General features: G+C 57.7%; 5 protein-coding genes across 14 annotated transcripts in view; 4 read left to right on the top strand and 1 right to left on the bottom strand.

Annotated features, from left to right (window-relative positions):
• The window catches only part of UBAP2 (ubiquitin associated protein 2), a 195,880-nt gene that overhangs the window by 96,264 nt on the left and 86,353 nt on the right, over positions 1 to 13,263 (bottom strand). The window lies entirely within an intron of this gene.
• LOC132341993 (interferon-like) lies at positions 304 to 876 on the top strand. The gene has a single exon (XM_059874171.1). The coding sequence runs from the start codon at positions 304 to 306 to the stop codon at positions 874 to 876; it is 573 nt and encodes a 190-aa protein (XP_059730154.1).
• On the top strand, positions 3,745 to 4,317 carry LOC132341991 (interferon-like). The gene has a single exon (XM_059874168.1). It carries the CDS (start codon positions 3,745 to 3,747, stop codon positions 4,315 to 4,317), a length of 573 nt encoding a protein of 190 aa, XP_059730151.1.
• LOC132341990 (interferon-like) lies at positions 7,162 to 7,734 on the top strand. Its single transcript, XM_059874167.1, has one exon. It carries the CDS (start codon positions 7,162 to 7,164, stop codon positions 7,732 to 7,734), a length of 573 nt encoding a protein of 190 aa, XP_059730150.1.
• Positions 10,603 to 11,175, top strand: LOC132341988 (interferon-like). The gene has a single exon (XM_059874166.1). It carries the CDS (start codon positions 10,603 to 10,605, stop codon positions 11,173 to 11,175), a length of 573 nt encoding a protein of 190 aa, XP_059730149.1.

The following is a 13,263-nucleotide window of genomic DNA, read 5'->3' as shown; positions in this document are numbered from 1 at the left end:
GCCTGAGCTTTCGCAAGCCCGGCACACCGCAATGGTGGCAGCAATTTCGCTGCCACCACAATCCCCAACCACGGAGACCCCAACAAAACCCTTCCCCAAAACCACCAGAGCCACCAGCAGAGACTGGAAACCACGGGCGGAAACTGCCGGCAATCGGAAAGCGATGAAGGGAAAGCTGCCTTGCATACAAAGCCGCGCACCCGGCGGCACCCCAAGCACAGCCACCAGCAGCACCAGCAGCACCAGCCAGCCTCGGCAGGCTCCTCCTGCGCCGCACCACCCGACAGCAGCCACAGAGCCACCATGGCTGCGCCCACAGCCACACGGCCACGCCTGCCACACGCCGCCCCGGCGCTCCTGCTCCTCCTCGCCGCTCTGGCCCCCAGCCTGGCCTGCCAACACCTGTGGACGCACGAGGACACCTTCCCCGGCGACGCTCTCCGCCTCCTGCAGGACATGGCTGCCAGCCACACACAGCCCTGCCACCTCCAAGAGCCGCCCTTCTTCCCCGACACCCTGCTCCACAACAACCTCCAGCCGCAGCAAGCCGCCGCCACCGCCCTCCGCATCCTGCAGCACCTCTTCCACACCCTCAGCTCCAACGGCACCCGTCAGCACTGGCCCAGCCAGGCTCGCAACCACCTCCTCAACAAGCTGCAGCACCACATCCACCACCTGGAGCAATGCCTCGCCGACAAGGCCACGCCCTTCAAAGGACCACGCAACCCGCTGCTGGCCATCAACAAGTACTTCAGGGACATCCACCTCTTCCTCCACGCCCACAAGCACAGCGCCTGCGCCTGGGACCACGTCTGCCTCGAAGCTCGTGCCTCCCTACAGCACCTCCACAACCTCACACGCGCCATGCGCCGCTAGCGCAAACACCCGCACGCCAAGGCTCACCGACGCCCCAAAGCCACCTCCAAGCCCACGCCTCCTCTGCCCCGGGACCTAGAGACAGGCCTGCGACAACCGCACGGCACCCGCAGCCTTCAATCACTGCATCTCCAGCCATTCGGCCGCTCCCACTGAGATGGACCAAGGACTTTCTCTACCTATTTATTGACGTATTTATTTGTTTATTTATTTATTTATTTATCTATTTATCTATTTAGTCAGGTACTTATTTTTCTACCTCTTCCCTTATTTATGACACTGGAAATAAAGACCTGTGACAAAACCCTTGCCACCGCCTCTCCTCTCTCTAGCACCGCAACCACTCTTTGCGCCAGGGGAAAGCCATCTCCCCGGAGCACCTACTCCAAGCCCTGCTCCACACGGCCCCTGTCCACTCTCCTCAATGGCACCTGCCCAAGCAGCATCCTGCAGCAGCCCCTGTGCAAAAACACTGCCACCGTGGTTTTGGCCAACACCACGGAAGCACACTGAGCAAAACACACGAAGGCTGGAGAGCACCGCTGCACCTCATCGGCTTTATCCACTCCGTGCCCCATCCCTCCAATCCATGCCGCTCTGACTCACAGGCAACGATGCCATGCAGGACACTACAGTAAAAGCACGGCCCCCGACGTGCAGGAAGAAATGACAAGGAGGACTCCCTCGATAGACGAGGGCTAATTAATTACTTTATTATACTCTATTGTTTTATGCTATATTCCAATAGATTCCACTACATCTAAACTGAAACTGCACAAGCACTCAACTCAAACACATCTTGGGACTGTCTTCTGACCAGCAAGACACAGCTTGCAGAGACTGGTCCAGAAAACAAAACACTCCCAGCAGAATCCAATGACCAATTCCCACTCCTGCACAAAGAAAGGCGCAGCAATTGGGATAACTGTTGTTTTTTCTTTCTTGGAGGTTGCATCTCTGCATTTCCCAGAAAATATCCTTGAGAAGCTGTGCCTTGATTCTCTTGTCAAGAGAAATGCGGCCACAGGACACTGTCAAGCACTTTGCACAAAGCCAGGCACACAAGGTCGCCTAGCCTGCCCCTATCCACCACTGCTGTGGAGCCCCAACCGCAGAACAGCGCCAAAAAACCACCAGGAATGGCTATTTTGCACTTTGGAATGCCATGCTCCCTGGTACCAATCACCTCTTTGCTCTCCATCGGCCTCGGCCTAGTCCCCGGCAGAGGCAGCCTCATCTTCTTGCCTGACACGGAGCTCAGCCTGAATGCTCCGTAGTTCCCACACCTTTCCGCTTTTCCCTTTCTCAAAACGGGGCTTGTCTTTCCCTTCTACCACTTCTTGGCAACTCCAACTGACAGACACCAGGCTTCAAAAGCCATCCACACTGGCCTAGCAACTCCATCTGAAAGTTCCCTCAGGACTCACGCATGAACCTCTTCACCTGCCATCGACCCGTACGCATTCGGCTTGCTAAGATGGTCTCAAACTTGGCCCTCTCCTACGGTGGCCTGGGCACCTCCATTCTTCAGGCAGGGCTCCCGGCACTTGCCTTGCGCGACTTGGGCAGCGCGCCTGCAGATCCCTGAGACGCTCAAGGCTACAAACAGCCACTCGTCTCCACAGGCTCTTTGCCCCAAAAGTCTAGAACCTTCACTTCCCATGAGCCGCTCCGAGCAACAATCCCACCGTTTCTCCACGAGGCCAGGCTGATCGTCCCCTTGCAGATCTCTGCACACCCCAAATTCCTCTTCACCGATGGCCAGATTTTGCGCCCTTTTGGAAAGGCATCTGAAACTACGGGCAAACCATCACTACTCCAGCCAAAGAAGCCCAGCTCCCTCAGCCTTGCTCACAAGGGACGTCCTCTGCACCCCGGTGTGCACCTTCAGAGCCATCCCCTCCAAAAACGCCACACCTGTCACAGCCCAAGGAGCCCTGAACAGGACACACCGTTGCAGCCAAGGGCTCTGGCAATGCCAAAACACAACACCATTTCTTTCATGGGGGACGCTCCTCTTTTCCCTCCGGCCGCCTCATCCGCCAGGGCGTGGCTCTCCAACGCACACCCGTGCTCCAGGGCCACAGCCATCGGAGCAAGCAGGACAGTAAGAGCAAAGCCCTTCCCTTTGGCCGACTTCTTCGCTGAGCCTTTCTCGCCTGCCTTGTTGCTGGCTCCTCCCAAACACAGCAGCAGGTGCAGCGCCTGCCTCCGTGCAAGGGAAAGGGCACACTCAGGCCCCCAAAGCCCACGTGCACGGCCAGCCCCTCGAACACTGCCCCTGGGCATTCACCGCTTGAGGGGAAACGCCAGCTCCCGCCCGCTGACATCACCGCACATCCCTTGCAACCACAAAAGGAAAACAGGGGCTAAGATGAAAATAAAGGCAAGCCACAAAGTGAAAGGAAAAGTGACCACAGGCAGCAGCAGGCCTTTGCAGGTGGAAACAATGCTTGGGGCACAAAGACAGACCCGGTTGCACAGCACAGACCGTGCAGCTGGCCCGGCAGGTGAAAGGGAACAGCCAAGACGCCTCTCCAGCACGCCTGACACCGAGGCCTCTGAGCCTGAGCTTTCGCAAGCCCGGCACACCGCAATGGTGGCAGCAATTTCGCTGCCACCACAATCCCCAACCACGGAGACCCCAACAAAACCCTTCCCCAAAACCACCAGAGCCACCAGCAGAGACTGGAAACCACGGGCGGAAACTGCCGGCAATCGGAAAGCGATGAAGGGAAAGCTGCCTGGCATACAAAGCCGCGCACCCGGCGGCACCCCAAGCACAGCCACCAGCAGCACCAGCAGCACCAGCCAGCCTCGGCAGGCTCCTCCTGCGCCGCACCACCCGACAGCAGCCACAGAGCCACCATGGCTGCGCCCACAGCCACACGGCCACGCCTGCCGCACGCCGCCCCGGCGCTCCTGCTCCTCCTCGCCGCTCTGGCCCCCAGCCTGGCCTGCCAACACCTGTGGACGCACGAGGACACCTTCCCCGGCGACGCTCTCCGCCTCCTGCAGGACATGGCTGCCAGCCACACACAGCCCTGCCACCTCCAAGAGCCGCCCTTCTTCCCCGACACCCTGCTCCACAACAACCTCCAGCCGCAGCAAGCCGCCGCCACCGCCCTCCGCATCCTGCAGCACCTCTTCCACACCCTCAGCTCCAACGGCACCCGTCAGCACTGGCCCAGCCAGGCTCGCAACCACCTCCTCAACAAGCTGCAGCACCACATCCACCACCTGGAGCAATGCCTCGCCGACAAGGCCACGCCCTTCAAAGGACCACGCAACCCGCTGCTGGCCATCAACAAGTACTTCAGGGACATCCACCTCTTCCTCCACGCCCACAAGCACAGCGCCTGCGCCTGGGACCACGTCCGCCTCGAAGCTCGTGCCTCTCTACAGCACCTCCACAACCTCACACGCGCCATGCGCCGCTAGCGCAAACACCCGCACGCCAAGGCTCACCGACGCCCCAAAGCCACCTCCAAGCCCACGCCTCCTCTGCCCCGGGACCTAGAGACAGGCCTGCGACAACCGCACGGCACCCGCAGCCTTCAATCACTGCATCTCCAGCCATTCGGCCGCTCCCACTGAGATGGACCAAGGACTTTCTCTACCTATTTATTGACGTATTTATTTATTTATTTATCTATTTATCTATTTAGTCAGGTACTTATTTTTCTACCTCTTCCCTTATTTATGACACTGGAAATAAAGACCTGTGACAAAACCCTTGCCACCGCCTCTCCTCTCTCTAGCACTGCAACCACTCTTTGCGCCAGGGGAAAGCCATCTCCCCGGAGCACCTACTCCAAGCCCTGCTCCACACGGCCCCTGTCCACTCTCCTCAATGGCACCTGCCCAAGCAGCATCCTGCAGCAGCCCCTGTGCAAAAACACTGCCACCGTGGTTTTGGCCAACACCACGGAAGCACACTGAGCAAAACACACGAAGGCTGGAGAGCACCGCTGCACCTCATCGGCTTTATCCACTCCGTGCCCCATCCCTCCAATCCATGCCGCTCTGACTCACAGGCAACGATGCCATGCAGGACACTACAGTAAAAGCACGGCCCCCGACGTGCAGGAAGAAATGACAAGGAGGACTCCCTCGATAGATGAGGGCTAATTAATTACTTTATTATACTCTATTGTTTTATGCTATATTCCAATAGATTCCACTACATCTAAACTGAAACTGCACAAGCACTCAACTCAAACACATCTTGGGACTGTCTTCTGACCAGCAAGACACAGCTTGCAGAGACTGGTCCAGAAAACAAAACACTCCCAGCAGAATCCAATGACCAATTCCCACTCCTGCACAAAGAAAGGCGCAGCAATTGGGATAACTGTTGTTTTTTTCTTTCTTGGAGGTTGCATCTCTGCATTTCCCAGAAAATATCCTTGAGAAGCTGTGCCTTGATTCTCTTGTCAAGAGAAATGCGGCCACAGGACACTGTCAAGCACTATGCACAAAGCCAGGCACACAAGGTCGCCTAGCCTGCCCCTATCCACCACTGCTGTGGAGCCCCAACCGCAGAACAGCGCCAAAAAACCACCAGGAATGGCTATTTTGCACTTTGGAATGCCATGCTCCCTGGTACCAATCACCTCTTTGCTCTCCATCGGCCTCGGCCTAGTCCCCGGCAGAGGCAGCCTCATCTTCTTGCCTGACACGGAGCTCAGCCTGAATGCTCCGTAGTTCCCACACCTTTCCGCTTTTCCCTTTCTCAAAACGGGGCTTGTCTTTCCCTTCTACCATTTCTTGGCAACTCCAACTGACAGACACCAGGCTTCAAAAGCCATCCACACTGGCCTAGCAACTCCATCTGAAAGTTCCCTCAGGACTCACGCATGAACCTCTTCACCTGCCATCGACCCGTACGCATTCGGCTTGCTAAGATGGTCTCAAACTTGGCCCTCTCCTACGGTGGCCTGGGCACCTCCATTCTTCAGGCAGGGCTCCCGGCACTTGCCTTGCGCGACTTGGGCAGCGCGCCTGCAGATCCCTGAGACGCTCAAGGCTACAAACAGCCACTCGTCTCCACAGGCTCTTTGCCCCAAAAGTCTAGAACCTTCACTTCCCATGAGCCGCTCCGAGCAACAATCCCACCGTTTCTCCACGAGGCCAGGCTGATCGTCCCGTTGCAGATCTCTGCAAACCCCAAATTCCTCTTCACCGATGGCCAGATTTTGCGCCCTTTTGGAAAGGCATCTGAAACTACGGGCAAACCATCACTACTCCAGCCAAAGAAGCCCAGCTCCCTCAGCCTTGCTCACAAGGGACGTCCTCTGCACCCCGGTGTGCACCTTCAGAGCCATCCCCTCCAAAAACGCCACACCTGTCACAGCCCAAGGAGCCCTGAACAGGACACACCGTTGCAGCCAAGGGCTCTGGCAATGCCAAAACACAACACCATTTCTTTCATGGGGGACGCTCCTCTTTTCCCTCCGGCCGCCTCATCCCCCAGGGCGTGGCTCTCCAACGCACACCCGTGCTCCAGGGCCACAGCCATCGGAGCAAGCAGGACAGTAAGAGCAAAGCCCTTCCCTTTGGCCGACTTCTTCGCTGAGCCTTGTTGCTGGCTCCTCCCAAACACAGCAGCAGGTGCAGCGCCTGCCTCCGTGCAAGGGAAAGGGCACACTCAGGCCTCCAAGGCCCACGTGCACGGCCAGCCCCTCGAACACCGCCCCTGGGCATTCACCGCAGGAGGGGAAACGCCAGCTCCCGCCCGCTGACATCACCGCACATCCCTTGCAACCACAAAAGGAAAACAGGGGCTAAGATGAAAATAAAGGCAAGCCACAAAGTGAAAGGAAAAGTGACCACAGGCAGCAGCAGGCCTTTGCAGGTGGAAACAATGCTTGGGGCACAAAGACAGACCCGGTTGCACAGCACAGACCGTGCAGCTGGCCCGGCAGGTGAAAGGGAACAGCCAAGACGCCTCTCCAGCACGCCTGACACCGAGGCCTCTGAGCCTGAGCTTTCGCAAGCCCGGCACACCGCAATGGTGGCAGCAATTTCGCTGCCACCACAATCCCCAACCACGGAGACCCCAACAAAACCCTTCCCCAAAACCACCAGAGCCACCAGCAGAGACTGGAAACCACGGGCGGAAACTGCCGGCAATCGGAAAGCGATGAAGGGAAAGCTGCCTGGCATACAAAGCCGCGCACCCGGCGGCACCCCAAGCACAGCCACCAGCAGCACCAGCAGCACCAGCCAGCCTCGGCAGGCTCCTCCTGCGCCGCACCACCCGACAGCAGCCACAGAGCCACCATGGCTGCGCCCACAGCCACACGGCCACGCCTGCCGCACGCCGCCCCGGCGCTCCTGCTCCTCCTCGCCGCTCTGGCCCCCAGCCTGGCCTGCCAACACCTGTGGACGCACGAGGACACCTTCCCCGGCGACGCTCTCCGCCTCCTGCAGGACATGGCTGCCAGCCACACACAGCCCTGCCACCTCCAAGAGCCGCCCTTCTTCCCCGACACCCTGCTCCACAACAACCTCCAGCCGCAGCAAGCCGCCGCCACCGCCCTCCGCATCCTGCAGCACCTCTTCCACACCCTCAGCTCCAACGGCACCCGTCAGCACTGGCCCAGCCAGGCTCGCAACCACCTCCTCAACAAGCTGCAGCACCACATCCACCACCTGGAGCAATGCCTCGCCGACAAGGCCACGCCCTTCAAAGGACCACGCAACCCGCTGCTCGCCATCAACAAGTACTTCAGGGACATCCACCTCTTCCTCCACGCCCACAAGCACAGCGCCTGCGCCTGGGACCACGTCCGCCTCGAAGCTCGTGCCTCCCTACAGCACCTCCACAACCTCACACGCGCCATGCGCCGCTAGCGCAAACACCCGCACGCCAAGGCTCACCGACGCCCCAAAGCCACCTCCAAGCCCACGCCTCCTCTGCCCCGGGACCTAGAGACAGGCCTGCGACAACCGCACGGCACCCGCAGCCTTCAATCACTGCATCTCCAGCCATTCGGCCGCTCCCACTGAGATGGACCAAGGACTTTCTCTACCTATTTATTGACGTATTTATTTGTTTATTTATTTATTTATTTATCTATTTATCTATTTAGTCAGGTACTTATTTTTCTACCTCTTCCCTTATTTATGACACTGGAAATAAAGACCTGTGACAAAACCCTTGCCACCGCCTCTCCTCTCTCTAGCACTGCAACCACTCTTTGCGCCAGGGGAAAGCCATCTCCCCGGAGCACCTACTCCAAGCCCTGCTCCACACGGCCCCTGTCCACTCTCCTCAATGGCACCTGCCCCAGCAGCATCCTGCAGCAGCCCCTGTGCAAAAACACTGCCACCGTGGTTTTGGCCAACACCACGGAAGCACACTGAGCAAAACACACGAAGGCTGGAGAGCACCGCTGCACCTCATCGGCTTTATCCACTCCGTGCCCCATCCCTCCAATCCATGCCGCTCTGACTCACAGGCAACGATGCCATGCAGGACACTACAGTAAAAGCACGGCCCCCGACGTGCAGGAAGAAATGACAAGGAGGACTCCCTCGATAGACGAGGGCTAATTAATTACTTTATTATACTCTATTGTTTTATGCTATATTCCAATAGATTCCACTACATCTAAACTGAAACTGCACAAGCACTCAACTCAAACACATCTTGGGACTGTCTTCTGACCAGCAAGACACAGCTTGCAGAGACTGGTCCAGAAAACAAAACACTCCCAGCAGAATCCAATGACCAATTCCCACTCCTGCACAAAGAAAGGCGCAGCAATTGGGATAACTGTTGTTTTTTCTTTCTTGGAGGTTGCATCTCTGCATTTCCCAGAAAATATCCTTGAGAAGTTGTGCCTTGATTCTCTTGTCAAGAGAAATGCGGCCACAGGACACTGTCAAGCACTTTGCACAAAGCCAGGCACACAAGGTCGCCTAGCCTGCCCCTATCCACCACTGCTGTGGAGCCCCAACCGCAGAACAGCGCCAAAAAACCACCAGGAATGGCTATTTTGCACTTTGGAATGCCATGCTCCCTGGTACCAATCACCTCTTTGCTCTCCATCGGCCTCGGCCTAGTCCCCGGCAGAGGCAGCCTCATCTTCTTGCCTGACACGGAGCTCAGCCTGAATGCTCCGTAGTTCCCACACCTTTCCGCTTTTCCCTTTCTCAAAACGGGGCTTGTCTTTCCCTTCTACCACTTCTTGGCAACTCCAACTGACAGACACCAGGCTTCAAAAGCCATCCACACTGGCCTAGCAACTCCATCTGAAAGTTCCCTCAGGACTCACGCATGAACCTCTTCACCTGCCATCGACCCGTACGCATTCGGCTTGCTAAGATGGTCTCAAACTTGGCCCTCTCCTACGGTGGCCTGGGCACCTCCATTCTTCAGGCAGGGCTCCCGGCACTTGCCTTGCGCGACTTGGGCAGCACGCCTGCAGATCCCTGAGACCCTCAAGGCTACAAACAGCCACTCGTCTCCACAGGCTCTTTGCCCCAAAAGTCTAGAACCTTCACTTCCCATGAGCCGCTCCGAGCAACAATCCCACCGTTTCTCCACGAGGCCAGGCTGATCGTCCCCTTGCAGATCTCTGCACACCCCAAATTCCTCTTCACCGATGGCCAGATTTTGCGCCCTTTTGGAAAGGCATCTGAAACTACGGGCAAACCATCACTACTCCAGCCAAAGAAGCCCAGCTCCCTCAGCCTTGCTCACAAGGGACGTCCTCTGCACCCCGGTGTGCACCTTCAGAGCCATCCCCTCCAAAAACGCCACACCTGTCACAGCCCAAGGAGCCCTGAACAGGACACACCGTTGCAGCCAAGGGCTCTGGCAATGCCAAAACACAACACCATTTCTTTCATGGGGGACGCTCCTCTTTTCCCTCCGGCCGCCTCATCCCCCAGGGCGTGGCTCTCCAAAGCACACCCGTGCTCCAGGGCCACAGCCATCGGAGCAAGCAGGACAGTAAGAGCAAAGCCCTTCCCTTTGGCCGACTTCTTCGCTGAGCCTTTCTCGCCTGCCTTGTTGCTGGCTCCTCCCAAACACAGCAGCAGGTGCAGCGCCTGCCTCCGTGCAAGGGAAAGGGCACACTCAGGCCCCCAAAGCCCATGTGCACGGCCAGCCCCTCGAACACTGCCCCTGGGCATTCACCGCAGGAGGGGAAACGCCAGCTCCCGCCCGCTGACATCACCGCACATCCCTTGCAACCACAAAAGGAAAACAGGGGCTAAGATGAAAATAAAGGCAAGCCACAAAGTGAAAGGAAAAGTGACCACAGGCAGCAGCAGGCCTTTGCAGGTGGAAACAATGCTTGGGGCACAAAGACAGACCCGGTTGCACAGCACAGACCGTGCAGCTGGCCCGGCAGGTGAAAGGGAACAGCCAAGACGCCTCTCCAGCACGCCTGACACCGAGGCCTCTGAGCCTGAGCTTTCGCAAGCCCGGCACACCGCAATGGTGGCAGCAATTTCGCTGCCACCACAATCCCCAACCACGGAGACCCCAACAAAACCCTTCCCCAAAACCACCAGAGCCACCAGCAGAGACTGGAAACCACGGGCGGAAACTGCCGGCAATCGGAAAGCGATGAAGGGAAAGCTGCCTGGCATACAAAGCCGCGCACCCGGCGGCACCCCAAGCACAGCCACCAGCAGCACCAGCAGCACCAGCCAGCCTCGGCAGGCTCCTCCTGCGCCGCACCACCCGACAGCAGCCACAGAGCCACCATGGCTGCGCCCACAGCCACACGGCCACGCCTGCCACACGCCGCCCCGGCGCTCCTGCTCCTCCTCGCCGCTCTGGCCCCCAGCCTGGCCTGCCAACACCTGTGGACGCACGAGGACACCTTCCCCGGCGACGCTCTCCGCCTCCTGCAGGACATGGCTGCCAGCCACACACAGCCCTGCCACCTCCAAGAGCCGCCCTTCTTCCCCGACACCCTGCTCCACAACAACCTCCAGCCGCAGCAAGCCGCCGCCACCGCCCTCCGCATCCTGCAGCACCTCTTCCACACCCTCAGCTCCAACGGCACCCGTCAGCACTGGCCCAGCCAGGCTCGCAACCACCTCCTCAACAAGCTGCAGCACCACATCCACCACCTGGAGCAATGCCTCGCCGACAAGGCCACGCCCTTCAAAGGACCACGCAACCCGCTGCTGGCCATCAACAAGTACTTCAGGGACATCCACCTCTTCCTCCACGCCCACAAGCACAGCGCCTGCGCCTGGGACCACGTCCGCCTCGAAGCTCGTGCCTCCCTACAGCACCTCCACAACCTCACACGCGCCATGCGCCGCTAGCGCAAACACCCGCACGCCAAGGCTCACCGACGCCCCAAAGCCACCTCCAAGCCCACGCCTCCTCTGCCCCGGGACCTAGAGACAGGCCTGCGACAACCGCACGGCACCCGCAGCCTTCAATCACTGCATCTCCAGCCATTCGGCCGCTCCCACTGAGATGGACCAAGGACTTTCTCTACCTATTTATTGACGTATTTATTTGTTTATTTATTTATTTATTTATCTATTTATCTATTTAGTCAGGTACTTATTTTTCTACCTCTTCCCTTATTTATGACACTGGAAATAAAGACCTGTGACAAAACCCTTGCCACCGCCTCTCCTCTCTCTAGCACCGCAACCACTCTTTGCGCCAGGGGAAAGCCATCTCCCCGGAGCACCTACTCCAAGCCCTGCTCCACACGGCCCCTGTCCACTCTCCTCAATGGCACCTGCCCAAGCAGCATCCTGCAGCAGCCCCTGTGCAAAAACACTGCCACCGTGGTTTTGGCCAACACCACGGAAGCACACTGAGCAAAACACACGAAGGCTGGAGAGCACCGCTGCACCTCATCGGCTTTATCCACTCCGTGCCCCATCCCTCCAATCCATGCCGCTCTGACTCACAGGCAACGATGCCATGCAGGACACTACAGTAAAAGCACGGCCCCCGACGTGCAGGAAGAAATGACAAGGAGGACTCCCTCGATAGACGAGGGCTAATTAATTACTTTATTATACTCTATTGTTTTATGCTATATTCCAATAGATTCCACTACATCTAAACTGAAACTGCACAAGCACTCAACTCAAACACATCTTGGGACTGTCTTCTGACCAGCAAGACACAGCTTGCAGAGACTGGTCCAGAAAACAAAACACTCCCAGCAGAATCCAATGACCAATTCCCACTCCTGCACAAAGAAAGGCGCAGCAATTGGGATAACTGTTGTTTTTTCTTTCTTGGAGGTTGCATCTCTGCATTTCCCAGAAAATATCCTTGAGAAGTTGTGCCTTGATTCTCTTGTCAAGAGAAATGCGGCCACAGGACACTGTCAAGCACTTTGCACAAAGCCAGGCACACAAGGTCGCCTAGCCTGCCCCTATCCACCACTGCTGTGGAGCCCCAACCGCAGAACAGCGCCAAAAAACCACCAGGAATGGCTATTTTGCACTTTGGAATGCCATGCTCCCTGGTACCAATCACCTCTTTGCTCTCCATCGGCCTCGGCCTAGTCCCCGGCAGAGGCAGCCTCATCTTCTTGCCTGACACGGAGCTCAGCCTGAATGCTCCGTAGTTCCCACACCTTTCCGCTTTTCCCTTTCTCAAAACGGGGCTTGTCTTTCCCTTCTACCACTTCTTGGCAACTCCAACTGACAGACACCAGGCTTCAAAAGCCATCCACACTGGCCTAGCAACTCCATCTGAAAGTTCCCTCAGGACTCACGCATGAACCTCTTCACCTGCCATCGACCCGTACGCATTCGGCTTGCTAAGATGGTCTCAAACTTGGCCCTCTCCTACGGTGGCCTGGGCACCTCCATTCTTCAGGCAGGGCTCCCGGCACTTGCCTTGCGCGACTTGGGCAGCGCGCCTGCAGATCCCTGAGACGCTCAAGGCTACAAACAGCCACTCGTCTCCACAGGCTCTTTGCCCCAAAAGTCTAGAACCTTCACTTCCCATGAGCCGCTCCGAGCAACAATCCCACCGTTTCTCCACGAGGCCAGGCTGATCGTCCCCTTGCAGATCTCTGCACACCCCAAATTCCTCTTCACCGATGGCCAGATTTTGCGCCCTTTTGGAAAGGCATCTGAAACTACGGGCAAACCATCACTACTCCAGCCAAAGAAGCCCAGCTCCCTCAGCCTTGCTCACAAGGGACGTCCTCTGCACCCCGGTGTGCACCTTCAGAGCCATCCCCTCCAAAAACGCCACACCTGTCACAGCCCAAGGAGCCCTGAACAGGACACACCGTTGCAGCCAAGGGCTCTGGCAATGCCAAAACACAACACCATTTCTTTCATGGGGGACGCTCCTCTTTTCCCTCCGGCCGCCTCATCCGCCAGGGCGTGGCTCTCCAAAGCACACCCGTGCTCCAGGGCCACAGC

Source organism: Haemorhous mexicanus, chromosome Z, assembly GCF_027477595.1.
Source record: "Haemorhous mexicanus isolate bHaeMex1 chromosome Z, bHaeMex1.pri, whole genome shotgun sequence".
NCBI lineage: Eukaryota > Metazoa > Chordata > Aves > Passeriformes > Fringillidae > Haemorhous > Haemorhous mexicanus.
This window is presented reverse-complemented; position numbering and strand designations above follow the sequence as displayed.

Bases quoted from the DNA above. Each gene is read 5' to 3' on its own strand.
- LOC132341991 (XM_059874168.1), top strand. From the start codon at position 3,745: ATGGCTGCGCCCACAGCCACACGGCCACGCCTGCCGCACGCCGCCCCG.
- LOC132341993 (XM_059874171.1), top strand. From the start codon at position 304: ATGGCTGCGCCCACAGCCACACGGCCACGCCTGCCACACGCCGCCCCG.
- LOC132341990 (XM_059874167.1), top strand. From the start codon at position 7,162: ATGGCTGCGCCCACAGCCACACGGCCACGCCTGCCGCACGCCGCCCCG.
- LOC132341988 (XM_059874166.1), top strand. From the start codon at position 10,603: ATGGCTGCGCCCACAGCCACACGGCCACGCCTGCCACACGCCGCCCCG.